This window comes from Macaca fascicularis, chromosome 5 (assembly GCF_037993035.2).
Source record: "Macaca fascicularis isolate 582-1 chromosome 5, T2T-MFA8v1.1".
In the NCBI taxonomy this organism is placed as follows: Eukaryota; Metazoa; Chordata; class Mammalia; order Primates; family Cercopithecidae; genus Macaca; species Macaca fascicularis.
The window spans coordinates 1,335,650-1,363,543 of NC_088379.1; the positions used below are offsets into that span (position 1 = coordinate 1,335,650).

Sequence of the window (27,894 nt, forward strand, 5' to 3'; positions counted from 1 at the left end):
CCACCCACCGTGCACGGGTCAACGAGGGCTGACGCCCGGGGGTTTTCTATCCTATACGTTTTGTTATTTGTAAAAAGTAAATTAAAAATCCACGGGAAAGACAGACTCGTGTGTGCTTCAGTTCACCAACTCGAGTGGACACAGACTGCAGACACCCACCACCATCCTCCTTGGGCGCCGGGCCTCCGAGACCCTCCCAGACCCTCCAAGGTCCCTCCGAGACCCCGAGACCCTCCCAGACCCTCTGCGACCTTCCCAGGCCCTCTGAGACCCTCCGAGGCACTTCGAGACCCTCCGAGACCCCCCAAGGAATCTCCAGACCCTCCCAGGGACTCCAAGACCCTCCCAGACCCTCCGAGACCCAGGGCAGCTCCATGAGGCAGGGGGACAGGAGGGACCCGGACACTGGAGAACACAGATGGCAGCACGGGCCTTTGGGAACACGGTTGTCCCTTTCCTGCCTGGGCTACCGCGTGGCTGCCCGGAATCCCTGATGGGGTCACCAATGTTTCATGTGGGACGCCCCCCACGCTCTGCCTGGCATCACTTCCATTTACAGATTTGAAGGGAAAAGAAACAGAGCAAGGAAAGAAAAGGGCTAAAACCTATTAAAGTCCACTCTGTACCCAACCTTCCCAAAACGAGACGATTAAAGATCATTAACACCCACTCCTTCTGCGTATGACACAACTAAGCTTCACTGAGGCCAAGTGGAGAAATAAGGGCTCTGAGGCGTCACAGAAGCATGGCAGCTTCCAGGTACCGCCCAACGGCCCCGTGCCCCAGGCAGGGCTACCGTCAGGCCCATGGCAGCTGGGCAGAGGCAGAGCTGGGGCCAGGGCCCAGCCGGTCCACCCCTAAAGACCGGCCCCAGGAGACCAAGCAGCCTCCAGAACCGTTCGGCCAGCAGGAGGGGAGGTGCAGGACAGAACCAAGAAACAGTGACCCAGCAGGCCCCCAGTGGCCGCGGCCATAAGCACGCTCAGCCCAGTCTCCCGCCCCATCCACCTGCTGGTGAGTAGAGGCCGCCGAGCTGCCAGTATCCAGGAAGCAGGGAAGTGCCTCTTGGAACCCACGGCAGAGAAAAGAAACGCTGGTGGACAGCCCAGGGATGCAGTGGGTCTGCAGGGGACGGGGCATGGGTCTCCACTGACCACCCCAAAGCCAAGGGCTCCCAGTACGGCTGGGCCCATGACCCTCCCACAAGGTCCTCGCGCCCCAGCGTCCTCGGAGGAGCCACTGGCCATTCCGCCCACTTGCCTTCAAGACAGGAAAGGCACCGGGACCGGCCCAGATCCCGAGCATGGGGTCTGCACGGTCAAAACCGTGTCCTGGTTCACCTTTCCTCCATTCCCTCCGGACTGCAGCTGCCCACGAGCACCACAGGCAGCCGCCCAGCGACACTGCACACGGCCTCCCTCTGCACACGGCCTTCCTCCCCACTGTGCGTGGTGATTACTTCTCATGAGAGGAAAGGTTTATGTTGCTGTTTCTGAGTGAGTGGACAGACATCTGCTCTCAGCGTCCTTGGATTTCACTTCTGACAAGGAAGGCGTGGACACGCAGGACCACTGCAGACCACTCGGCTGCATCGGAACTGCCTGGGGGGACTCCCGTGTGCTGGAGGAGTGGGAGCCAGGTCCCTCATCGGAACGGCCTGGGGGGACTCCCGGGTGCTGGGTGAGTGGGAACCGGGTCCCCCGGTGGAACCGCCTGTGGGGACTCCCGTGTGCTGGGTGAGCGGGAACCGGGTCCCTCGTTGGAACTGCCTGTGGGGACTCCCAGGTGCTGGGTGAGCGGGAACCGGGTCCCTTGTTGGAACGGCCTAGAGGGGCTCCGGGTGCTGGGTGAGTAGGAACCGTGTCCCCTGGTGGAACTGCCTGGGGGGACCCCTGTGTGCTGGAGGAGTGGGAACCGGGTCCCTCATCGGAACGGCCTGGGGGCACTCCCGGGTGCTGGGTAAGTGGGAACCGGGTCCCTCATCGGAACTGCCTGTGGGGACTCCCAGGTGCTGGGTGAGTGGGAACCGTGTCCCCTGGTGGAACTGCATGGGGGGACCCCTGTGGGCTGGAGGAGTGGGAACTGGGTCCCTCATCGGAACGGCCTGGGGGCACTCCCAGGTGCTGGGTAAGTGGGAACCGGGTCCCCTGGTGGAACTGCCTGGGGGGACCCCTGTGTGCTGGAGGAGTGGGAACCGGGTCCCTCATCGGAACGGCCTGTGGGGACTCCCGGGTGCTGGGTAAGTGGGAACCGGGTCCCTCATCGGAACTGCCTGTAGGGACTCCCGGGTGCTGGGTGAGTGGGAACCGTGTCCCCTGGTGGAACCGCCTGTGGGGACTCCCGTGTGTGGATGAGTGGGAACTGGGTCCCTCATCGGAACGGCCTGGAGGGACTCCCGGGTGCTGGGTGAGTGGGAGCTGGGTTCCTCAGCGGAACGGTGGGGAGGGAGGAGCAGGTGGAGACACGAGGCCCCATCAGGTTCAGGCACCCAAGGTGCCTCCTCACATCACCCATGAGCTGCCCCCGACCACCGTGCCAGGGTTCCCCTGGACAGCCCACCCATGCGGGCCTGGGGACACTCAGGAGGCTTCACATTCACACGGCCTGTGCTGAAGCAGGCTTTACAGCAACCCCCCAGCCCAAGGCTGTTTCCAGCTGCACGCACTTCCGGGCCAGAGAACACAGATCAACCACAAGGAACAGCTCCACCGGGGCCGCGGCCCTGCTCTTGAGCAGCCGGGTGGACACCTAAGATTTCCAGGGTTCCATGTGGGGCTCTGCCCTCTTGCTGGCGGCCTCCACGTGGAGGCCCTCCGTGCCTCTCGGACACTATCCGACAGAAACAGACAGCAGACACCACGGACAGGCCTGACCAGCTGTGCTCTGCCGCCAGGTGTGCAGGAAGCCCTCCCTCGAGGGATGCCCGTCCTCGCCCAGAGCACACTTGGGGCCAGGTGGCAGCAGTCAGGCCCGACGCCTGCACAGCCCAGGGCCCTCGACTTGATCCGAGGCAGTGCCTCCTCCACACGGTCGCAAAGAGACCGGCTGGCTTCGCCTGCCGCCGACGCCAGGAACTCCTACCAACCTGACATCTCTTAATATGGCCTCAGCTTCCACGACCATGAATTCGACTTTTCAAAGCTTTTTATCTTCAGGATCCCCAGGCAGAACCGCGTCCTGTCTCGGAGCCTCATCCCACGTCCTTAATTGTCTCGAGCCAAAGCGCTCAGGCTTCTGATCCACGGCAATCACTGAAGCCTGCGTCGGGGTCAAAGTCTTACTAAAAATCAAACACAAGAGACACATTAAAATGCCATCGAAGGTCCGACCAGAACTCACAGACTCCAGGGACCGCCTCAGAAGTGGACCTCACTGCATCTGCCACGCCCGGGGCTGCTGTCCGGGACCTACCTGGACTCGGGAGCCTGCTGCCAGCCAGGGGCCCCGGCTCCTGCCGCACACACGAGGGGCGCTCACCCCGAGGTCGCAGTGCCAGGCCCGAGGCCAGGCCCCAATGGCCCCTAGGCTGACTCTTGGGAACAGCCCCCCAGGGCTGCGGCCACCCCCACAGGCTCTAGCCGCACCCAGATGTCCCCAGTGTCCAAAAACCAGGGGGCGGAGGGCACAGGGTGTGTGCTGTGGGCAGGGAAACTGTGGAAGGGCTCTGCCTCCTGTTCTGGAAGCTTCTATCTCATGTCACCGATTCCCAGGCCTCTGTGACCAGGCAAGGACGTGGAACTTCCCAGGAGCCACCGGGAGAGGAGCTGCTGGCTTTCCAGCATCCGGCCTGGTACTGCCTGCCCTGGGCCACGCCAGCTCCACCTCCGACCCTTGGTGCATCCCAGCGACATTCCCTCGATTCTCCCAAAAGCACGGCTCAGCTCTTCCTGACGGCTACAACCAGGGCCTGGCGGGAAGCTGAGGGCATGAACCCTGATGGCTGAATGCACAGGGGCAGGGGGCACCTGAGGGGTCCAAGCCTTCCAGGAACGCAGCCCTGCAAGGTAGAGGGTGCTGGGAGTGCACACGATCGCCCAGCCCTCGGGAGGGTGTCACTGAGCCACCCACACCTGATCCCTGCTCTGGCAGGAAGACACAGCACAGGCGCTGACCTCAACGTGCAGCTGACATCAGGCTAACCAGGACAGGAGCCAGCCACCACCAGCCCAGCAGCGTGGCAGGCATGGGCAGAGACGACTGCCTGCCAGGCCAGGAGGGGCCACTCAGCCAAGCCTAAGACCCTGGTGGTGCGCCGTAAGGCCAACCCCTGCCAGAGGCCTCGCAGACAAATCTCCGCCCCTCAATTCCCTCTGCAGGGTTCAAGCATACAGGCTGACCGCCTCCAGCTTCCACAGACACCATCACAGGGGCTGAGGTGTAGCCCCACACACACAGGTCCCATCCAGGGTCCCCAACACCACTCCTCATGGCAGGTGCTGTATGGGGCTCCCGATGGAGGGCCCAAGAGCAACACTGTGGAGTGGGATCCCACTGCCTGCGTCTGGGCCCCCCATGACCTGCGCTGCAGCCTCCTGCCCTGAAGGCCAGATCCCCCCGTGGCACCTGGATCCTGCATAAAAACAGAAACTAAAAGGACAGGAGAAAACCACCTGAATGTCACACTTCACCCACGAACCAGCCTGGCCAGGGGGCAGAGCACCACGCCACCCACGCCCAGTCAAACTCTCAACACCAGCCAGTACTCATCAATACTGCCCACAGCACCACGGCGCCGGCCGCTGCTCCTGGAGCCTCATCGACACCCCTCAATACCACTCAATGCTTATCAATACTGGCCAGTATGTACCCACACCTGTGTCTCTGAGGAGGAAGCAGATGTGGGAAGGCCACCCTGGCCCTCCTGAAAGGACTCTGCAGTGAGGAGGCCGTGAGCTCCCGAGCCGAGGAACCTGCGGCAGGACTCCTGTGGCCCTGCACTCCCCGGGGTGGCCCTGCCAGGGCCCCGTGCCACAGGGACCTCCTGTGGCTCCTTGTTCCAAGGCTGCCCCAGTTCAGAACAGACACCTGAGGCCCAGCACCTGGTTCTCCTCCAGGGGCCTCTGTCTCAGAAACAGCCCTGGGGCAGGTCTGCCCACCATCTGCACCATCCTGGGGCCACAGTGCACCCACAAAGCAGCCCCCTGCTGGGCCACACCTGCCCCGCTGACAGCCAGCGTCCAAGTCCTGGAGCCCCCACCCAGGGTGACGCCGGAGGCCCTGGGCACCTCACGCCAGGGAGCTGACCTCCTACGGCCTTCCTGGCTGGGTCAAGGTCAAGGGCTCCAGCTCTGTACCTCCCCCACACGCTCCGAGGTGAAGGCACTCGGCTCCCAGAGGGGCCTGCGCTGTCCAAACCCAGGACCCACACTGCTTTTCCTCATCAAAAACTCACAGCCACACACGGCTCTCAGCACAGCAACACAAGGACAGTCTCCAGGTTCTCACCCTGCAGACGCTTAACCTTACGTTATAAGAAAGCACTCAACAGACCCACGAGGGGAGTGAGTGCAGCGCACGTGGGAAGCTTGCGCTAGCTTCCTATTTTCCTATAAAGCTAAGACTGTTCTAAAATAAAAATTCATTTTAAAGAAAATTGGGGTGAGGTGAGGGCAGCAGCCCCCAGGTTCTCTGGAGCCATCAAGTCCTGGGGTGGGGGCTGCACGGTGGCGGCCTGATGACCCCAGAACCTCTTGGCCACATGTCAACACCCTGTCTCTGGACACACATCACCAGCTGCTTGCTGGATCCTCCCTCCTGTTGGCCATGCCTGCCCACTCGGCCCTGAACCACGTGTGTGCTGGGCATTGGTCCACTCTGGAGAGGGACCAGGGTTGCCCTGGCACACTGGGGGTCACCACGGGCTGGGACCTGCCCCCCCGCCAGACAGCCACAGTGGGTCTCTGGGCACTGGGGTTCCCAGGAAGTCCCAGGGGACCCCAAGATGTGCCAGGACCAAGCGGCTGCCCCCGTTCCTTCCCCAGCCTCGGTACCTGGTCTCCATCCCCGCTTGCTCAGACCCAGGCTCGGCGGCCACCAACCCTCCACGTGCCTCCACTGGCCAGCCCTGCTGGGCCAACTGTATGCTCCCCTCCCCACAGCCTCTACCAGGACAGTGTGTCCCAAAAGCCCCTCCTCACCAACCTCACCTCTCCCTCTCCACAGCAGCCCCTAAAGCCGCTGCCCAGGAAGGAGCTCCCCAACCACCAGAAGGGCACCCTCAGGCTGGGCAGTCTCACCAGCCCTCACCCCGCCCTGTCCCCGTAAGCCCTGATTACTCCAGGCTCGAGTGGCCATCTTATGACAAAGCTGTCCTGCCACAAGTCCCCAGCACAGCCATCTGGGCACTGGTGAGATGCCCCCCTTGGCTGTCCAGGCCTGGAGGCCCCTGTGCTGCCCAGCCAGGAGCTGACATGAACGAAGGCTGTGCACAGCCTGACCCGGAGCCTTCCGGTCCTGAGATACAGCCGCCTGCCACCCAGAGGGAACTGAGCCCCTGCCCTTCAACGGCAGAGAAGGCAGGCCCTCAAGAAGGACTACACAGCAGCGTGGAGCCACTGGGCTGAGAGCATGGGGCCACCAGAACCTCCCTCAGACAGACACCGCCCGTCACCCATGGACTGATACAGGTCCTCCGATGACAGCACCCCAGACGGACACCGCCCAAGTCACCCACGAGCCGTTACGGCACCTCCAACGACGGCATCCCTGTGAGCCAGGGAGCCACAGTACTCCACAGGGCCTGTGGGGCCGCATCACAGCTCAGAGGACACAGTGTAGGGGCTGCGATCAAAGGCACGGATTTGCCAGCAAGATTCCTCTCCAGGACACCCGTGGAGCCGTACGTTTCCCTGTTTATTCAGGGAGCACATGCACATGCCCTGTGAGCTCCAGGACCCCCAGAACACCACCTTCCCGGCTCCTACCACGCGTGGGGTATCAGGGCTACACCCTTCCTCTCCTTCTCAACAGGACACTCTACACATGACACCACTCGAGAGGCAGCCTCAGACGCCTCTGAGGCTCACGCCAGCCATGCAGACAGGGCAGCCCAGCAGCCCTCACACCACAGATGGGTGGCAGGTCAGGGTGACACGGGTGGGCAGGGTGACACGGGTGGCGGGGCAGGGTGGCATGGGCGGGCAGGGTGGCATGGGTGGGCAGGGTGGCATGGGCCACACTAGGCCTGGGGAGTTGATGGCGGTGCCAGGGGAGGGTGCAGAAGGGGCCTGGTCCCAACACCACCCACACCTCTCTCAGGGCCGTAGCCCCAACTCCTCCCCATCCAAACCAACTGGGCTTCCCTCAGGGCCATCCTCACTCTTCCTTCAACGCACATAAGAACTGGCACCGCCTGGCCACCCAGAGAGACAACTCAAGGTTAATGTTTGGCTTGACAAAAGGCCACCCAAGAGATTTCTGACTTTACAGGAAAAAACTGAACGTTTCCTCGTGGGAGATACCACATGGAGTGTGTGGCTGGACGGGCTTCTGGAAGGGACGGTCAGTGATGCAGGTGGCATCTTGTGGGTTACCCCCACCCAGTGTGGGGGAGAGTAGTGGGCCCTGGCCACTGCAGCCGACAATGGAGGACCTGGGGGGCCAGACACTCCCAGCACAGAGCTCCTACCCACAACTACCAAAATCCAGCGACCACCAGAGGACCCCGGTACTCTGACCAGCGTTCCCTCAGGCGATGCAGTTCAACCACAGAACCCGGAGGACACCACCTGCTGCCTCCACCACCTCCTGGCCACCCCTGGGCCCTGAGCCAGGCCTGCACCGTCAGCACCACCCGTACGGAGCCCTCTCCAGCCCTGAGTGGAGGGGAAAACAAGAAGTCCTTCTGGAAGGAGAGTCACTCGGGTAAACACCTCACAGGGCACACGCCTTTGACTTGGGCACTGCGTGGGGAGCGCCAGGGCACAGCCAGGCACAGAACGCTGCCTGAAGGGTTCTCAGCAACACTAGTGGTACCAGCCGTACGCCTCTTGGCTCAGGGACGCCACCATCAGCTCAGACCAGGTCACACTCTGGGGGCAGTGGCCACAGGAAGTTGAAAGGGCTAGTTACAGTCAGAGGAGAAAAACTGCCAGGCGAGCCAGGTGTGGCTGAACAGCCACCTCTGAGCTCCAAAGGAAGAGACTAGGCCTCTCGAGCCTGGGACCCGTTTCCTGCAGAGCGTGACTACTTCTGTCCAGGGTTCCTCCAGAAAAAACTTATTAACAGAGTGACTGTTAACAGTGGCTGTCTGCTGGATAATGGAACCTTACACTACAAACGTCCAAAGAGTGGGGGGCTCCCAGCCCTTGGAGGAGGCAGACAGGACCAGCCAGCACCTCCAATCTCCCCAGGATGTGGCTGGGGTCGGTTCTGCGCCAAGCCCACAGGACTGGGCCAAGGCCCATCCCACTCAGCAGACGGACAGGACCAGCCCACAGTCCCGTGCACCCGGGGCCAAACCTCCCCTCCCCCACTGCCATGTTCTCAGGTTAATGACAAGTGTGCAAAAGGGAAGATCCTACTCACTGACATTCCCAACCACATGTCCACCTCTCAGAACTAACAGCTGCCCTGGTCAAGGCTGACAGGACGAAGTACATGCTGCGGACATGGCAGACACCTCAAAAACGGCCAGGCAGGTGGACAAGGCACCCCGGGCAGTGAGCAGATGCAGCCCCCACTGCATGTCCCTCCCAGAGTTCTGCAGAGGACGCCAGCATGGAAGCAGGTGCTCAAAGATGGGCGACAGAATCACAGAGGGCAAAACGCGTCTGCAGAGCTGACAGTGCCAACCAGGAGCCAAACCCAGACCCCAGAGGGAGGTGGCCAGGCCTGGGCGGGCAGGGGAGACCTGGTGCTGAGGCCCAGGGCAGAGCCACGCCCTACAAAGTTCCAGGACACAGAACGAGAGACCCCCAAACCGCAGCTGTCATCCTCAGCTGCAACGGCAAATAGTTACCCCACGGTGCTGCCCCAACCCTGCCCCAAGCCGCAGACGGGTACACAGACGCGCACAGGCCATGCGCTAGGAGCTCAGCGAGGACGCCCGCGGCGCGGGCCCAGCCACCAGCGCCGTTTTCTTCCCGACGGACTTGTGCTCCCTGCCGAGCTCCTACAGAAACGGTGGAGAGGACTTGGCTGGGGGTGCTCGGGCTCCACGGAGCACCCTGCGCACCCGCCGCCTCGGCCCTGGCTCCGGGCCCTCTAGCCCCAACTCTCAGGGTTTCACCTCCCCACTCAGGGCACCGGGAAGGGCGCGACCGCCTTCCCTTTTCCCCACTGGAAGGGAATTCTGTCCCGGCAATCGCGGAGACTACAGCAAAAGGGCTCTGGCCCCGGCCGGGCTTCTGGACACCGATGCCCTTGGAGGCCGCCAGAGAACGCTCCAGCTTTGGCCCGGGGATCAAGCGCGCGGGCTCTGCCTTTGCAGCCGTGTCGAGGGAGAGAGAGGCTCCGCGGAGCGGCCCGGGCCGGCCCAGGATGCGGGCGCTGCAAGATGGCGATGGCCGTGCGCCCGGCGTCCGCCCGTGCTCCCTGCTTCCGGGGCCGCAGCCGGCGAGGAAGGCGCCCCGGGACCCGGGCCGGCACAGGCAGAGGCAGGTGGAGGCGCCGGGCCGGGCCGGGCCCTCGCGGAGTTCGCGGGAGCGGAGACCCCCGGGGACCGCCCGCGTCACCGCCGGGGGCTGCGCTTTGGGCCCGGTCTGAGGGCGGCGGCCTCCTCCACGGTCAGACCCGGCGCCCAGGCCCCGTCCCCTTCCCCCACAGCGCGCGGCCGCGGTCGCCGGCAGCCTCAGGGCGGGAGGGGGCGCGCTCCCGCGAGTGGCCCGGGAGCGCGCTCCCCAGGACACCCGTAGCTGCGCACGGCGCAGCTCCCACCCCGGTCCCGCAGGCCCAGCCGCGGGGTCGTGACCGGGGACGGGGTAGCGGCCGGGGATCGGGACTCGGGACTCGGGGTGCCGTCCCGGGTCCCATGGGGCTGGGGTCGGTGGAGCAGCCTGGAGGCCCACGGGCCCCTTTGTGTCACCTGCGCGGGCCGCGGGCGGGGAGTGCACACGGCGGCGCTCGCTCACACGCAGCGGCCCGCGCATGCGCACGACCCTTGCCGCGGTCCCGCCCCCGACCGCGGCCACGCGCGGACGACGGCGCGCACGCGCACTCGCACACAAAGCCGGCGGCCCGCGGGCGCGCGCTCGGCCCGCCCCCGCGCCCCCCGCCCGCGCGGCCCCCGCCCCGCCCCGCCCCCGCCCGCGGCCGGAAACGCGCGCGCGCGCGGCCTTACCGAGCGGCAGGCCCTTGTTGAGCAAGTGCGAGCTGCCCATCGAGAGGCGCGAGCGGCCGCGGGCCCCGACCACTCCGGCGCGCTGCGCCGCCGCGAGTCCGGCGCGTGGGGCGGCCTCGGTGCCGTCCGCTGCTCCGCCCGCTCGCCTGCGCCTGGCCGCCGCCGTGCCGAGCCTCCGCCGCGCCGCTGAGCCGCGCTCCGACGACCGCGCGGGCGGGGACACGGCGGCGCGCGCGGGCGGGGCCTCGCGGTTGGTCTCCTGGTTCCCGGCGCGGGCGGCGCACGGACTCACGCGGGCGGCTCAGGGCCCGCCCGGCCGGGCGCGGCTGCGGGGCGGGGCGGGAGCCTGGCGGGAAGCTCACGGGGCCTGCAGCCCGGCGGAGGCCCGAGGCCCGGTGTTCCGCACGTTCTAAACCGCCTGTCCCGGAGGAAGGCGGGCAGGGTCGGGCCGGGCTCAGCACCGCTGGCAGGAGCGCCGCCCGCCCCGAGGCCCCCTGCGGGACGGCGCCGGGCCCGGAAGCCGAGGCAGGGTCGCCCACGTCAGCGCCCGGAACGGACCCGAACGTAAATGGCGCTCCTCCGCGCAGCGGCCGCCCCGCTCCCTTCCCGCCCCGCCAGCCGCCGCCCTCCCCCGCTCGCTTCTGGCCCCGCGGCCTGGCCCGTGCGCCTCCGAAGACTTGTCCTTGCGGTGCCGCTGTCCCCGGGGCTGGCCAGGGGCACCGAGGCCGCGGGTTCCCCCCATCGCCCCCACCCGAGCCCTGATTTACCGTCCAAGAGCCGGCCGCACATGGGGCCCCGGGAGGAGAAGCGCGCCCGCCCCAGTTCGTCCCCAGCCGGGGGGGACCCCGACTCCGGGAGGGGCCGCGTTCTGCCCGGCCCAGCGCGCTGTTCCCGGCCCGGGAAGTTCAGGGCTGGAGAACCCCCTTCTCGACCCCGTTTCTCCTTTAACAAGAGTAGGGTTTGTAGCCAGCTCTGCTTCTGCCCGCTGCGGGAAACGCCCCGACCCGGGAGGGCCCGAAAGTCCCTTCAGGGAGAGGCCGCACCGGGCCTGCTCACCCAGGGGCTGCCCCTGCAGACTCTCCCGAGGGGCCCAGGGATATTCCTCGCGCCGCGAGTGGACGCTTCCATCCACCCCGTGGGGAGTTGTGGGAAGGGCCTCTGCGCGTGGCTACTCTGAGCACACTGGAATGATCAGATAGTTGCATAATTTGAGAAACCACAGCCTGGAGACGGAATGATGCAGACTCCTATCCGAGAGACACCTGCTCTAGTTTCGCTGTGGTTCGTGAGGACGCGTCCTAGGCTGCCCTGAGAAGCCCATGTCTGCCCTTCCAGGCCTGGGAAGACCTCTGACCCCACTGACAGTGCTGGGCCCTCAGTCGGGCCTGCCATGCGTACCACTTTCTGTTCTAAGACCGGGCTGCCCAGCTGTGGCCTGGAGGAAACCTGGCAGGTATCACCAGAGCTTTGGGGAGGGTGGGGCCCTGTCAGGGAAGCCCAGTGGGAGTCATGAAGGAGGGAACACGTGTGGAGCCCTTGTAGGGGGAGGGGCAGCCCTGCAGAGATCTAAGAAAATTCCAGAAAAATGAGCAGCAACCTCCAAGGCCAGACATCGGTGCAGGGGACAAGGGGTCACAGATGGAGGGGCCTAGGTGAGGCTGCTGGGAAGGGATGATGTGGTTGGTGGAGTGCACAGGCAGGGACCTCACTGGACTTTCCTATCTGCTCTGCATGGACAGGCAGCCCAGAAGGCAGCAGGGACATGCCACTCCCTTTTTCCCCAGGGAAGCTGGGGACAGACGGGTCCCAGGCACTCCATCCTCTGCAGCAAGTCAGGTTGTGATTTACTGGGCATTGGTGAATAAAATGGAGAGGCTTCTGGGGAGAAATTCCTGGCTCCCACGTGGACTGGCAGAGCTCAACAGGCAGCCACGTGGCTGAGTGTCCAGCAAACATCACATAAGGCTTTGGGTCCTGTAGGTGAGGCTGCCCTGAGCAGCAAGCTCAGTCCAGAAGAGCAGTTCCTCTCCAGGATCCATTTCCTGCGCACTTTTATGTCCAGTGTAGCTGGAGCAGAGCTCGCTGGAATTCCACAGGCAACTAAGAACGGAGAGGGATGCATGCCAGCCAGGGATCCATCGTCTTCCCCATCAGCACGCCCCATGGCCTCCGTCTGCACAGTGTCCCTCTGCACAACTTGTCAGTGCGTTATCACGACTCTTATTTGGCCCTGGCCCGTCCCACTGTCCTGGCTTGTTCCAAGTGCTTCCTTCTCCAGCTGTGATTCTGGCTGCAGAGCTGTCTGCTCCCCACGTTGGGCAACTCCAGCCAAGATTCCTACACCCAAATGTGACTGTGTTGCTCACAAAGAAGCCTCAGCTTTGTGTGCACCCAGCCGTGTGCACAGCTCGTCCCAACCCCAGTGGGCGCTGCCTGCCTCTCCCACTTCCAGTCCTTGCCATGATGAGCAGATGACCCCCGCCCTCCAGGGTCAGTGTTTGGCTGCTCTTGTGCCTGCCCACCTGCCTCCCTGTGCCTGGGCCTGTCATGTGCCTGCACACAGGAGGGTCTCGTGGCGTTTGCCCTACACGGATGGGCTGTCCTAGGAGCTGCTGGAGAGTCACCTTGGTGGGGATGCCAGAGGCCTGGGCACCAGGTTCCCCCCGGCCAGCCTTCATTCCCACACGGGGTATTTTTGTCCATCACGTGGGACAACCTAGGATTGGGGGAAAATTCAGTACATTCTGAAGAAGCATCGGCATTTTGGATGGATGAATGCTGCTTCATGCAACTCCAGGTCAATGGACTATATTATTCAACTCGGGTATTTATGAGTGCTCCTGTGTACCAGCCACGTGTGAAAGAAAAACTCCAAGTTACTTGACACCAGGACAAACCAGGTAGATCACTGCGTCTGGTTCCTCCTCTTTCTGCTAACTCTCCTGGACCACCGTTCTGATTTCTGGCAGAGTCGGGGGCGAGCTCATCAGTACCCAGAGCGTCTGGTGTGCAGCCAAAGGCCCCCATTTTATCAGTCGGTGTGTTCAGGATCACACTCAGGACAACGGCCACCCTATTACTTCACATACCTCAAATACAAAAAGTGCCTGGGAACGTTGATGAGGTGTTAAAGGAAACCACTGGTGGTGTCAGTCATGTACACACAGAAAAAAAACAGTCTTTTTTTTTATTTATTTTGAGACAAGAGTTTCGCTCGTTGCCCAGGCTGGAGTGCAATAGTGCAATCTCAGCTCACTACAACCTCAGCCTCCCGGGTGCAAGTGATTCTCCTATCTCAGCCTCCCGAGTAGCTGGAATTGGAGAACACCCATCACCACGCCCAGCTAATTTTATGTATTTTTAGCAGAGATGGGGTTTCACTGTGTTGGTCAGGCTGCTCTCGAACTCCTGACCCTCAGGTGATCCACCTGCCTCAGCCTCCCAAAGTGCTGAGATTACAGGCGTGAGCCACTACAGGCGTGAGCCACTGCACCCGGCCAAAAACAACCAAGAAATTTTTAACAATAAAATGACCAACAAGTAAACTTGAAACAAAAATGGACAAATATCTAAAATATTTTAAAATGTATGTATTTTAATTGGCAAATAATAATTGTATATATTTATTGTTTACAACTTGTTTTAAAATATGTATACATTGTGGAATGGCTAAATCAAGTTAATTAACATGCACTAACTCACACACTCGTTTTTTGGTGTGGTGAGAACACTTAAAATCTACTCTCAGCAATTTTCCAGCACACGATATTGTTACTAACTATAGTCATCATGTCCTACTATAGATCCCTAGAACATATTCCTCCAATGTAACTGAAATGTATCCCTTGACCAACATCACTGCCCAGCCCCAGTGCCAGATACACACCATTCTACCCTCTGCTTCTGTGAGTTCAGCTTTTCTAGATTTCACCTGTAAGTGAGATCATGCAGCATTTGTCTTTCTGTGCCTGGGTTTTTCACATAACGCCCTGGTTCATCCATATCATCATATATGGCAGCATTGTCTTCCTTTTTAAGGCTGACTGGTGTACCATTACATATACACACCACATTGTCTACCTAAAATATTTTTAATACAATTGCTGAACACTGCCACATAACTTGTATAACTGCTATAAGGGCTTGGTTTTCAGCCATAAGATGGGAAGAGAAATAACATCTACCTGCAGGATGACTGCAAGCTGTAAAGTGCCACAAAGCCCAGGGGAGCCCAGAACCGCCACTGCAGGACAGGTCCTCTGGAAGCGGACAGACCTGCCTTGTTACTTTAGCCCTCTAGAGTCCAGTTTAGCCAGTGATGAAATGAGTACAAAAGAACACCTTTCTTGTAGGATTGCAAAATGATACAGAGGATGTCTTCATCCATTCTGTGCTGCTATAACAGACTACTACAGAGTGGGTAACTTATAGTTTACAGAAGCTTGTTGGCTTATGGTTCTAGAGGCTGGGAAGTTCAACCTCAAGGGGCTGCATCTGGTGAGGGCCTTCTTGTTGCATCTTCACATTGCAGAATAGCAGAAGGGCAAAGAGAGAGAGAAAGGAAAGGGTGCTGAATGCACCCTTTTATAAGAAGCCCACTCCCATGATAACAGCACCAGCCCATTCAGGAGGGCAAAGCCCTCGTGGCTGAATCGCCTCTGAGAGGTTCCACCTCTTAAGATCATCACAATGACAAACTTCAATATGAATTTTGAAGGGGACAGTTATTCAAACCAGAGCAGAGAGGGATGGCAAATGTTCTGAAAACGAGCCTAGAAATTGATCTTAGAAATAGTGCAAAAGTAGATTTCCACTTCTGTCTTTACCTGTGATGGTCTAACCCTAAAAGCCTCCCAGAACAGAACTTGTGAACACAAGATAGAAACAACAAACTTTTGATGCACAGCTGAGCTCACAAGGAGGTCAGGGATGTGACAGGAACCAGAGACAAACAGAAGACTGAAAACCAGGTCTTGAAGTGTGATAGCCAAAGGGCAGCAGCCCGGGAGAATGTTGATCTGGGGCCTCGGGATTTAAGTCTCCATACTCACATGGGAAAGGAGACGAGGCCTCCCTGGACCCACGTGAATCGGGAACTGGAACAAGGGCACTCAAAGGGTTACACCCTCAGGAGAGATGTGAACAAATGTGCCCACAGAAATAGGATGAAAATAGGAAGAAAATAGGATGGTTCTGTGTTTGCCTGCCTGTTGTGGTTCTGTGAGACAGAAACAGTTTTGTTGAAAATTGATAATCAGGACTCAGAGTCTCGTTAGACTTCAGGTATTGAATTTTTCTTTTTTGAGACGGGGTCTAGCTGTGTTGCCCACGCTGGTCTTGAACTCCTGGGCCCAAGTGATCCTCCTACTTTGGCCTCCCAAAGTGCTGGGATTACAGGAATGAGCTACCGTGCCCAGCCTAGGTATCAAATTTTCACAGGTTCACAGTCCAGGCCTTACCACCCCTGCAGCAAATAACTTGATATAAAACCTGGGCCCAGGCCAGTAAGACCCTTGATGCCCATGACAGAAGCAGGCACAGTGATAGAAGCAAAATCACATAGACATTCTCAATCTAGCCCCCTCCAATTCCTACCCATAAAACCCACTGAAGATGAATTTACAATCATAAAGTACAAGACATGCAAAGAAAGAACCACATGAGGGAAGTCAACAGATGTGTGAAAGCAGGAACGGACTCCCCCACCAAAGGTCTTCAGAAGGTGAATCGAGCAAAAAAGAGAACATTAATTAAACATGTTTAACATGGTTAAGAATTACAGTAATAAAAGAAGTAAATGAGGCTGGGCGCCGTGGCTCACGCCTGTAATCCCAGCACTTTGGGAGGCCAAGGTGGGTGGGTCACCTGAGGTTGGGAGTTCGAGACCGGCCTGACCAGCAAGGAGAAACCCCATCTCCACTAAAAATACAAAATTAGCTAGGCGTGGTGGCGTATGCCTGTAATCCCAGCTAGTCGGGAGGCCGAGACAGGAGAATTGCTTGAACCCAGGAGGCGGAGGTTGCGGTGAGCCAAGATTGTGCCATTGCACTCCAGCCTAGGCAACAAGAGCGAAACTCCATCTCAAAAAAAAAAAAAAAAAAAGTACATGAACAAGAATACGATTGCAAGGGAATGGGGGAAGAATAGGCAGTTTTGAAGAACTAAATGGAATATCTAGAACGGAAAACCATACTTGCTAAAATTAACTCAATGAGTGAGTTAAAAAGCAATTTAGACCCAGCTGAAAGCTGAATTTGTGATATATGCAGAAATTACTTCTGGTGTGAGGCAGAGCATGATGACAGAATGAGGGGATCCCAAACATCTTTGAGAGTTCCGTTCTGAATGATTAGAAGAATGAGGAAGCAACAGTATTTAAAAAAGATAATGACAAGAAAGTTCTATACTTCATGAAAAATGTGAATCCTAAGATTCAGGAACACTGTGAGACTTGAACTGGGGGAAAAAAAAATGAAACTACACTTCTACATTTAGGAGTAAAACTACAGAATACAAAAGACAAAAAAAAAAATTTAAAGTGAAAAAGAAAACCACTCAGATTACACCAAAAGCAGTTATCATGAAAGCAGCCTTATCAATTACAATGATAAAAGCCAAGCAATATTCAAATATCTATTTTTTTAAAGTCTCAAGATAAAATAAGTAGTAACACAGTATTCTATACTTAGCATTATTTGTTATCTATTGGGGCATAATAAAATTCCCTAAAACTTTGCAGCTTAAAAAACATTCAGTATCTCACCATTTCCATGAGTCAGGAATCCAGGCATGGCTTGAGTCCTCTGCATGTTGGCTTCTCCCGAGACTGCAATTAGGACAATGGCACAGCATCTGTGGCGCCATCTGAAGGCTTGACTGGGGAAGTCTGCATCTGAGCTTACTCTTCATGGGCTGTTGGGCAGAGGGACCCTAAGCTCCCAGCCATGTAGGCTCTCCCATGGAGCAGCTTCTCTCAACAAAGCACGCCTGACAAGAGGACAACACACAGTCTTCTAGGAAGAAGAAAGCCACAATCTTTTTTTAAAAAAGCAAAGCAGTATTTGTGTAATTGCCACATGGTTTGGAAAGTGGAACACTGTGTCAAAAACCCCTCCAAAGCCCCACCAGTAACTGCCCTCCTCCTCCTCCCCAGTGCAACGACTGCCCTCACTTCTTTTTTTCAACTTTTAAAGTTTGTGGTAAAATGCATATAACTTAAAATTACAACCTTAATCATTTTAAGTGTACAGTTTGGTGGTGTTAAATACACTTGTGATGTGCAACCATCACCACCATGCATCTGTGTAGAACTCTTCCCATCTTGCAAAACTGAAACTCTGTCTCCATTAAACAATAATTCCTCATTTCCCTTCCCCTGGCCCTGGTACCCACCATTCTACTTTCTGTTTCTATAATTTTGACTAGTCTAACCACCTCATATAAGTGGAATTCTGTAGTAGTTGTATTTTTGGCAACTGGCTTATTTCACTTAGCACAGTGTCCTCAAGATTCATCCATGTTGCAGCCTGTGTCAGAATCTCATCCCTTGTTTGTTTGTTTTGTTTTGTTTTTTGAGACAGAGTCTTGCTCCGTTGCCCATGCTGGAGTGCGGTGGTGCGATCTCGGCTCACTGCAACCTCTGCCTCCCAGGTTCAACCAGTTCTCTGCCTCAGCCTCCTGAGTAGCTGGGATTACAGGCGGGTGCCACCATGCCCGGCTAATTTTTTGTATTTCTTTTTAGTAGAGATGGGGTGAATCTTATCCCTTTTTAAGGCTACATAGTATCCCATTGTTTATACCACATTCTGCTTATTCATTTATCCATCAATGGGCACTTGGGTTGTGATATGGTTTGGCTGTGTCCCCACCCAAATCTCATCTTGAATTTTGGTTCCCACAATTCCCATGTGTTATAGGAGGGACCCAGTGGGAAGTAATTGAATCATGAGGGCAGGTCTTTCCCATGCTGTTCTCATGATGGTGGATAAGTCTCATGAGATCTGATGGTTTTACAAAGGGGAGTTTTCCTGCACAAGTTTTCTTCTCTTGTCTGCCGCCATGTGAGATGTGCATTTCACCTTCTGCCATGATTGTGAGGTCTCCCCAGCCTCATGGAACTGAGTCCCATTAAAACTCTTTTTCCTTATAAATTACCCAGTCTTGCATATGTCTTTATCAGCAGCATGAAAATGGACTAATACAGGTTGCTTCCATGTTTTAGCTATTGTGAATAATGCTGCTATGAACATGTGCATACAAATATCTCTTTGAGACCCTGCTTTCAATTCTTTGGGGTATATGTGCAGAAATTCAGTTGCTGGGTAATTCTACTTTTAATTTTTTGAGGAACCTCCATACTGTTTTCCATCATGGATGTACCATTTCACATTCCCAGCAATGGTGCAGAAGGGTTCCAGTTTCTCCACATCCTCACCAACACTTGCTATTTTCTAGAATTTTTGTGTGTTTTTTTGTTTGCTTGCTTGTTTTATTAATATAGTAACCAACCTAATGGTGTCAGGTGGTATATCATTGCAGTTTTGTTTTGTTTTTTGTTTTTAAGACAGGGTCTCACTCTGTTGCCCATGCTGGAGTATAAGTGGTACAATCATAGCTTACTGCAGACTTGACCTCCTGGGCTCCAGTGATCCTCCTACCTCAAATCTCCTGAGTAGCTGGAAATACAGGCATACACCACTATGCCTGGCTAATTTTAAATTTTTTTTTTTTTAGAGACATGACGGGGGTCTCACTATGTCATGCAGGCTGATCTTGAACTGGGCTCAAGCAATCCCTCAGCCTCTCCAAGTGCTGGGATTACAGGTTTGAGCCACTATACCCTCGCCTCATTGTAGTTTAGATATGCATTTGCCTAATGAATGGCGATGTCAAACATTTTTTATATGCATATTGCCCATTTGAGTACTTATTTAGAGAAATGTCTATTCAAGTCATGTGTCTATTTTTGAATCAGCTTGTTGTTTCGTTGTAGAGTTTTAGGAGTTTTCTATGTATTAAAGATACTAATTCCTCATCACATATGCAACTTGCAACTATTTTCTCCCATCTAGAAAGTTGCCTGTTTACTCTGTTCACATTGTCTTTTGCCCGTGCTTTTGTTGTCATATCCAATAAATCATTGCCAAATCCAAACTTGTATAGCTTTGTCTTATTGTTTTTTAGAGTTTTACAGTTTTAGGTGGTACATTTAGGTCTTTGTAGTTTGTATATGGTGTGAGGCAAAAGGTCCAACTTTATTCTTTTGTAAATTAATGTCATGTTTTCCCAACACCACTTGTCAAAAAGACTGTTCTTTTCCCCACTGAACGGTCTCAGCACCTTGTCAAAGATTATTTGACCATATATGTGAAGGTTTATTTCTGAACTCTGTGTTCTATTTCATTGACCTATGTGTCTGTCTCTGTGCCAATGTGGTACTGGCATAAAGACAGACATGTAGGTCCAGGGTGCTACACTGGCATGAAGACAGACTGTAGATTACTATATTCTTGATTATAGCTTTGTAGCAAGTTTACCAGATTACTAAATTATTGATTACTGTAGCTTTGTAGTAAGTTTTGAAATCAGGAAGTGTGAGTCCTCTAACTTTCTTTTCTTTCAACATTGCTTTCGCTATTTGGGATCCCTTGAGGTTCTATATGAGTTTTAGGATGGGTTTTTCCATTTCTGAGGAAGAAAGACTTTGTGGTTTTGATGGGATTGAATTAAATCTGTAGATCGCTTTGAGTACTATTGATATCTTCCAATCCATGAACATGGGATGTGTTTTCATTTATTTATGTCTTCTTTAATTTCTTACCGCAACTTTTTTGTAGTTGTCAGTACAGAAGTCTTTCACCTCCTTGGTTAAGCTAATTCCTAAATATTTTATTTTTTTGCTGCTACTGTAAGTAGAATTGTTTTCATAGTTTCCTTTTCAAACTGTTCACTGTTAGTTAGCATGAACAATGTATTGACTTTGTATCCTGCTACTTAGCCGAATTCACTTATTAGTTCATTTATTTTTCATGCCTGATTGCTCTGGCTAGCACTTTTAGTACTATGCTGAATAGCAGTGAGGAAACAGGCACCCTTCCTTGTGGGTTTTTTGTATATGACTTTTATTATGTGATGTCGAGGCAGTTTCCTTTTATTCCTAGTTTGTTAAGTGTTTTTCCTTAAATCATAAAATGTGTGGAATTTTGTCAAATGCTGCCTCTGCATCAATTCAGATGGTTATGTGGGGGATTATTTTCCCCTTCTGGAAATGTCGTGTATTGCACTGATCCATTTTCAATTGAGCCATCTTAGTACTCCAAGAATAAGTCACACTTGGTCGTAGTGTATAATCCTTTTAATATGCTGCTGAATTAGGTTTGCTAGCATTTTGTTGAGAATTTTCACATCTATATTCATCAGGGATGTTAGTTCTGTAGTTTTGTTGTTTGAGACAGGGTTTTGCTCTGTCACCCAGGCTGGAGTGCAGTGACACAATCTTGGCTTACTGCAACCTATACCTCCTGGCTCAAGCCATTCTCCTACCTCAGTTTCCTGAGTAGCTGGGACTACAGGCACATGCCACCATGCCCAGCTAATTTCTGTATTTTATGTAGAGATGGGGCTTCCCCACATTTCCCAGGCAGGTCTTGAACTCCTGAGCTTCCACCTCAGCCTCCCAGTGCTGGGGTTGCAGGCATGAGCAACTGTGCCTAGCCCTAGTCTGTAGTTTTCTTTTAATTTTTTTTTTTTTTTTTTTTTTTTTTTTTAGAGACAGGGTCTTGCTCTGCTGCCTAGGCTGGAGTGCAGTGGTGTGATCATGGCTCATTGCAACCTGGAATTCCTGGGCTCAAGTGATCTTCCCACCTTAGCCTCCCAAGTAGCTAGGACTACAGGCATTCACCACCACACCAGCCTATTTTATTCTTTTGTAGAGATGGGGTCTCAATATGTTGCCCAGGCTGGTCTTGAACTCCTGGTTTCAAGTGATCCTCCTGCCTCAGCCTCCCAAAGTACTGGGATTACAGGTGTGATTCACCACACTCAGCCCAGTTTTCTTTTCTTATAGTGTCTTTGTCTGGCTTTGGCATTAAGATAATGTTGGCCTCATAGAATAGTTAGGAAGTAGTCCTTCACCTTCAGTTTTTCTGAAGCGCCTGAGAAGAATTGGTATTCTTCATCAAATATTTGCAAGAATTTGCCAGTGAAGCCATCAAGTCCAGGGCTTTTCTTTGTCAGATTTTTGATTACTGATTCAATCTCCACATTAGTTATAATTCTGTTAAGACTTTCTATTTATTCCTGATTTGTTTCTCAGTAGATTTTGTGTCTCTAGGAATTTGTTCATTTCACCCATGTTATCCAATTTGTTGGCATACAATTGTTCATAGTACTCTCTTACAATTTTTTTTTTAAATTTCTGTAGAGTCAGTAGTAATGTGCCCACTTTCATTTCTGATTTAGTAACTGGAGTTTTCTATTTTCTTAGTCCATCTAGTGAAAGGTTTGTTAATTTTTTTGACCTTTCAAATAACTAACTTTTGATTTTATTGATTTTTCTCTATAATAGTTTTTCAATTCTTTATTTCATTTATCACTCTCTAACCTTCAGTATTTCTTTTCTTCTGCTAGCTTTGGGTTTATTTATTCTTCTTTTTCTAGCTTCTTAAGTTGTAAAGTTAGGTTGCTGGTTTGAGATCTTGCTAGTGTTTTAGTGTAAGGATTTATAACTATGAATTTCCCCTGTGGCACTGCTTTTGTAGCATCCTGTAAGTGCTGGTCTGCTGCGTTTTCATTTTCATTCTGAGTATTTTCTTATTTCCCTTGTGATTTCTTCTCTGGTTTATTGGTTGTTTAAGAGTGTGTTGTTTAACTTCCAGAAATTTGTGGATTTAACAGTTTTACTTCTGTTACTGATTGCTAACATTATCCTGCTGTGGTTGGAGAAGAGTTTGTATGATACCTACATTTTAAAATCGATTGAGACCTAATTTGTGGCCTAACAGATGGTGTATCCTGGAAAATGACTCATGCTTATTTGAGAAGGATGTGTATGCTGCTGTTGTTCTTGGTAGAATGTCTGGATGTGTGTTAGATCTAGTTGACTTATTGTGTTGCTTAAATCCTTTATTTCCTTACTTATCTTCTGTATGATTGTCCTATCCATTATTGAGAATAGGGTATTGGAGTCACCAACTATTATTGTAGAACTATGGTAATATATGTCTTTCATACCTGATAGATTTGATAGTTTTATAATTAATCAGGTCATGAAAAATTGAAGAACCCAATTAACAAGCATGATTCTAAAGATATATATACCCCAAATTGAATAATTCATTATTTTCAAGCATATATGGAATGTTTACTAACAAACAATGAACACATTACCAGCCCACAAAACCAAATCTCAAAAGATACCAAAGAATCTATATCACATTGGTCATGTTCTCTGACCAAATGCAATGACAACAGAATAAAAAACAATCACCAAACATTTGAAAATGTAAAATCATAAAACCACATTTGACTAATAGCCCAAAGAATGAATCACAGTGGGAGCTGAAAAGATTTAGAACTAGACAATAAGAAATACTACATATAAAAATTTTTAACATGCAGCTAAACCCAGGTGCCTTCAGGTCATGAATGGACTGCAGGGTTCAGAGTGGTTGAGAACTTAGCATTAGTGGTCACTTTCTACAAACAAGGAGTCCACACATGAGCCTCCTCCCTCCGTGCCTATATCCAGATGGAATCCTTGGAAAGCTTTCTCTTCCTCATGCTCCCCACTTTGCTGTGAAGTCTTTAAAATTGTTACTTCTCGTCTCTGCTCCCATTCCCAACTTCTAGGTTTTGCTCAGATAGTTTTCCACTTTTCTCATCAGATTGTTATCTGGCATCTTTTGCAGCACATTGACACCCATCTTCGTAAGAGTCCCATGGAGCACACCTGTCACCAGGAGGGAATGGGGCGTGGGACTCTGGAGCCAGATGCTGGGTTTGACTCTAAAACGTCCACTCACCAGCTGGGTGACTGTGACCAGAAGCTCGTCTTCTCTGGGCCTGCTTTTCCTCTCTTGGAAATAGAGATTATGATGGCAAGCACCTTCCTCATGAGTAGCTGGAGATTTAAGAGAATTGACGTAAAAGGGAGATTATGATATGCCTTCCCCAGGGGTGGTTGGGAGGGCCAAGTGGGTTGACGGAAAATGGATGACAACACCTTGTGGTGTTTGCAAGAGAGAAGTGGAATGATGAACCATGGAGATTATGATAATCCATCTCTGTGGATTTGAAGAGCCAGAAGAATATTGATTGGAATTGAGATGACGATATGTCTTCCTCATGGGCAGTTGGGAAAGTAAAATCAGTCATAGAAAATGGAGATTTTGGGCAGGGCGCGGTGGCTCACGCCTGTAATCCCAGCACTTTGGGAGGCCAAGGCGGGCGGATCACGAGGTCAGGAGATCGAGACCATCCTGGCTAACACGGTGAAACCCCGTCTCTACTAAAAAATACAAAAAACTAGCCGGGCGAGGTGGCGAGCGCCCGTAGTCCCAGCTACTCGGGAGGCTGAGGCAGGAGAATGGCATGAACCCGGGAGGCGGAGCTTGCAGTGAGCTGACATCGCACCACTGCACTCCAGCCTGGGCGACAGAGCGAGACTCCGTCTCAAAAAAAAAAAAAAAAAAAAAAAAGAAAGAAAATGGAGATTTTGACAATTGATTATCCAGGGAGTCAAGTAGGTTCGTGGAAAATGAGAATATTACAAGAGCTCCCTCACTGTAATGGGAGAATGCAAAATGAGTTGAGGTCATGCTGAGATTATGACAGGCCTCCTCTGTGCGTGTTCCGGTGGAAGTCATGGGTTGATGCATAATTGAAATTTCTTTCCTGTGCATGGTTGGTGGGCTGAACTAGATCAATGGGATGATGAAATTATAACAGTGCTGTCCCCTTGGAAGGTTGGGAAGGTGAAATGGGTTGATAGAAAATGGAGATTATGACAACATGGGCGTTTGAAATGGGTTGATTGGAGGTGAAAATGAGTACACTCCTTCCTTTTGTGTGACGGAGAAGTTACAGTGGGTTGATGGAATATTGAGACAATGCCGTATCTTTTTTGTGGTTGTTGGTAGGGTCAGGTAGGTTCATGGACCAAGGAGATGGTGACATGTCTTTCTGCGGGTTGCTGGGAGGGTGAAGAGGGTTGAGAGAATGTGAGTTGGGAGATTAGTATGATGCCTCCCTTTTGTGTAGTTGGAGGGTAAAGTGAGTTGATGAGGTGATGGGGATTATGACCTATCTTCTGTGGGTGCTAAGATGATGAAGAGGGTTGAGAGAATGTGGAGACTGGACAATGGCCGTAGCTACATAGTTTCTTGGGATTTTCTTTATCTCTTTTCTCATGGTCTCACTTTGGCTGCTACAGCTCCTAACATTGAATATTCACCCTGCCAGGCCATATGCAAAGAGTGATGCCTGATTCCCACCCTTTGCCTTTTTTTGGCTAAAGAGATGCAACTTTCCCAGATATCACCTGGCTCCTACGGCAGACATCACCTCAGGCCCTATTGGCCAGAACCGTGTCAAACCCCCAACCCCCTGACCCCCAACAGTCCTAGCAAAGGGGAAGGGGAGGCTCATCACAGGCGTCCTTCAGTCCTGGCACATTCCCTGAGGACAGACTGACTTCCTCAGAGCCCGTCGTATCAGGAGACTGGAACAATTTCCATTTCCATTTATTAGTAGTATCATTATTCTGTGCAGAAGAAACAGGCTGCTGCTGGGAATACCAACAACGTTTGCAACAGAAACCGAGGAGGTCGAGGAGTAAACGTCTAGGCACAAACCGGATTGTCTTCTTGGCTGTAGAAATCACCATGACACCAGCGTTGCCAGCAAAAGGGGCTGAAGTCTTGGCTGCTGATTGCAGCCATGGGAGTGGACGGACGACAACACAGGACGTGGGGCGGGTGCTGTTTAGGAGCTAGCAACATCCACGTTCTCAGGCAGGTAGCCCACTTCCCTGTTGCCTGGCCCCTGGGGCAGAACCTTCCTCCTCCTGGAGTTTGGTCTCCTGTGTCCTGGCCCAGGCACTCGAATCCCACCCACGTGACACCTGGTCTTCCTTTTGGTGAGGTCCCCATTCCTCAAACCCAGGGGTATGACCTTCAGAAGCTCCAGCAGTGGAGGAAATGGCTGAAGCATGAAGCTCTCAGCCAGGGTCAAGGTCACTTTGGAATCCCCAGGGCAGAGCTTTGTGAGGGGTGGGGTTACAAGCTAGGACCTGCACTAGGAGACTAAGGAGCCCACTCCTCCTCGTGCTGCACCGCACCCTCAGCCCCGGACCCGGGCCACTCACCTGAGCTCTGCTGTCCCCCTCATGTCCACAAACACCTTTACCCTTCCTAGGTGGTACCACGGGCCCCATGTCCAGGACCCCTGCCCAGCTGCAGACCTGCCATCCAAGGTCTCTGTGTGGACTCTGTGCTCGGCAAAGAGCCCCTGTTGACCCAGAGTGAGGCCCACCTGCTTTCAGACACTGTCCAAGCCCTCCCTGTCCCACCCGACCCGTAGCCCAGAGCCTCCAGCCCACTCCCCCTGCAGACCCTGCACTACCTCCTCAGAGACCTGTACAAAGTCCCACGGGCTGGGGCCCTGCTGCATATCCTAAGTCCCTGGGTCCACCTTGGACTCCCCACTCAGCAAAGGGCAACCGTTGCTGAACATGGAGAGCCCCCTGGACCCCTTCCCACCATCAGAACCTCCATCCCAGGTCTCTGCATTTGACTCGCTGGTCAGCTGAGGGCCACCACCCATCCACAGCTCAGGACCCGGCAGCCTCCTACCCACCCGCGGACTCTAAAGCCATGGTTTCTGAACGGGGCCCCTGGCTCAGCAAAGAGTGTCCTTGACCCACATTTGTCATCCTCTGGAGTCCCACCCATCTGCCCACCTGGCATCCAGCACCACAGTTTCCCCTGCGGTTCCCCGTGTCCTTATCTGCCTGTGGTCAGCACCTCTTACAAGACCAGAGGACCCAGTTGGAAGTGGCTGCTGCCTGGTGGATGAGAAAAGCCTCCCAGCAGTCCCCAGGTGCCCACCACGCTGTTCTACAGCAACGTGAGCACAGACATTGCAGAGTGTGGATGGCGACCTCAGGAGCCATCCATCGCCTCCCAGCACCCCTGACCCTGGCTCTGGACATCCATTGCCTACCAGCACCCATGACCCTCACCCTGGCTGTCCATCGCCTCCCAGCATCCCTGACCCTGGCCCTGGCCATACTCTAGCTGTTGGCAGTGTCCCAGCAGGTGGCACGTGGCCCCTCTGGTGCCTCTCACCCACCACAGTACAAACACAATTATAATACAATAAATGGAGGGCCAAGAAACAGGATCAGAAGACAACAGAAGCCAGATATGTGGAGCCAAAAGTGGAGCATCCTTACCCTGAAACAGAAAGTCTGAGACCCCAGCCCAGGTGGAAACATGTCTTTCTGTGGAGGGCCCAGGTCAGGATTTACCTGCGAATGAAGAGGGGGCTGTCCCTACGTGAGGTGGGCACAGAAACGTCAGCCACTCAGGGCCCAGTACTGAGGCCTCACCAGTGGTTGGAGCTCCCTGGAGCTCAGCTCCCCTCAAGGCCCATGGCACTGGGGTGCCACCGAGGCCAAGGCTACTGAGCCCGGCTGAGGCCCAGGACCAGCTCTATCTGCTGTCCTGGCAGTGCGTCCTTCGGGCCGCCTCCTTCTCTAGGAGACTAAGGAGCCCACTCCTCCTTGTTCAGCGTGAGCCAGGAATACCTTGCCATGAAGACACTGATTTGAAGTTGGAAGAATTGTCTAAAGGAATGAAACAGCCAGGTAAGATTTCATGAAAAACTGAGGTTTATAAAAGCGGTTTTTTTTTTTGTTTTTTTTTTTGAGACGGAGTCTCGCTCTGTCACCCAGGCTGGAGTGCAGTGGCGCGATCTCGGCTCGCTGCAAGCTCCGCCTCCCGGGTTCACGCCATTCTCCTGCCTCAGCCTCCCGAGTAGCTGGGACTACAGGCGCCCACAACCGCGCCTGGCTAATTTTTTGTATTTTTAGTAGAGACGGGGTTTCACCGTGGTCTCGATCTCCTGACCTTGTGATCCGCCCGCCTCGGCCTCCCAAAGTGCTGGGATTACTGGCGTGAGCCACCGCGCCCGGCTAAAAGCGGCTTTTATCACAGCCAGGAAAAGCAATGCAAGCCTCTTCAAGAGGTGTCTGAGTAAAGGATTTGTGAGAACGTTTGAAGAAAAAACTCCAAGGTTGAAAGATCTGCCTGTTAACAGGAGCCCCCAGGAGGGACAGGATTTAAGGAGCATGCTGGCCACATGGCAAGACGGTCAGCAGAATCGTGAGCAAGTCCAGGAGGACACCCCGGCCCCAGCAGGCTGTGCTGAGCAAAGGGACACCCTTGGTCGAGCTCCACCAGGCTAAGGCGGGTATGTAAGACTGGAGAGGGAGGTGGAGGTGAGGCAGTGGTGGGGTTCTGTGAGCTGCAGCTCTCGTCCTGCAAAATCAGAGAGAACTGGAATTCTATCTCCCAGCCGACATCTTCGTGATATGCACGAGGCGAGATCCCTGC

General features: G+C 54.0%; 1 protein-coding gene and 1 pseudogene across 26 annotated transcripts in view; one reads left to right on the plus strand and one right to left on the minus strand.

Moving 5' to 3' along the window:
- Positions 1-11,463, minus strand: part of CTBP1 (C-terminal binding protein 1) — a 38,022-nt gene extending 26,559 nt beyond the window's left edge. For 6 of the 26 annotated variants that reach the window (XR_012434549.1, XR_012434545.1, XM_045392013.3 and 3 more), the window contains exon 1: positions 10,280-10,494. Coding sequence is in view for 22 of the 26 variants with exons in the window: in XM_045392013.3 (XP_045247948.1) it covers positions 10,280-10,319 (40 nt within the window). In the remaining 4 variants the exon portion in view is untranslated. Of the gene's footprint in view, positions 1-3,085; positions 3,281-8,959; positions 10,095-10,279; positions 10,495-11,046 lie in introns of those variants that run through there. The other 20 variants (XR_012434547.1, XM_074039193.1, XM_074039195.1 and 17 more) reach the window with 7 other exon arrangements.
- Positions 11,464-11,809: 346 nt separating this feature from the next.
- Positions 11,810-12,893, plus strand: LOC141410271 (DNA damage up-regulated protein-like; annotated as a pseudogene).
- The last annotated feature ends 15,001 nt before the right edge of the window (positions 12,894-27,894 follow it).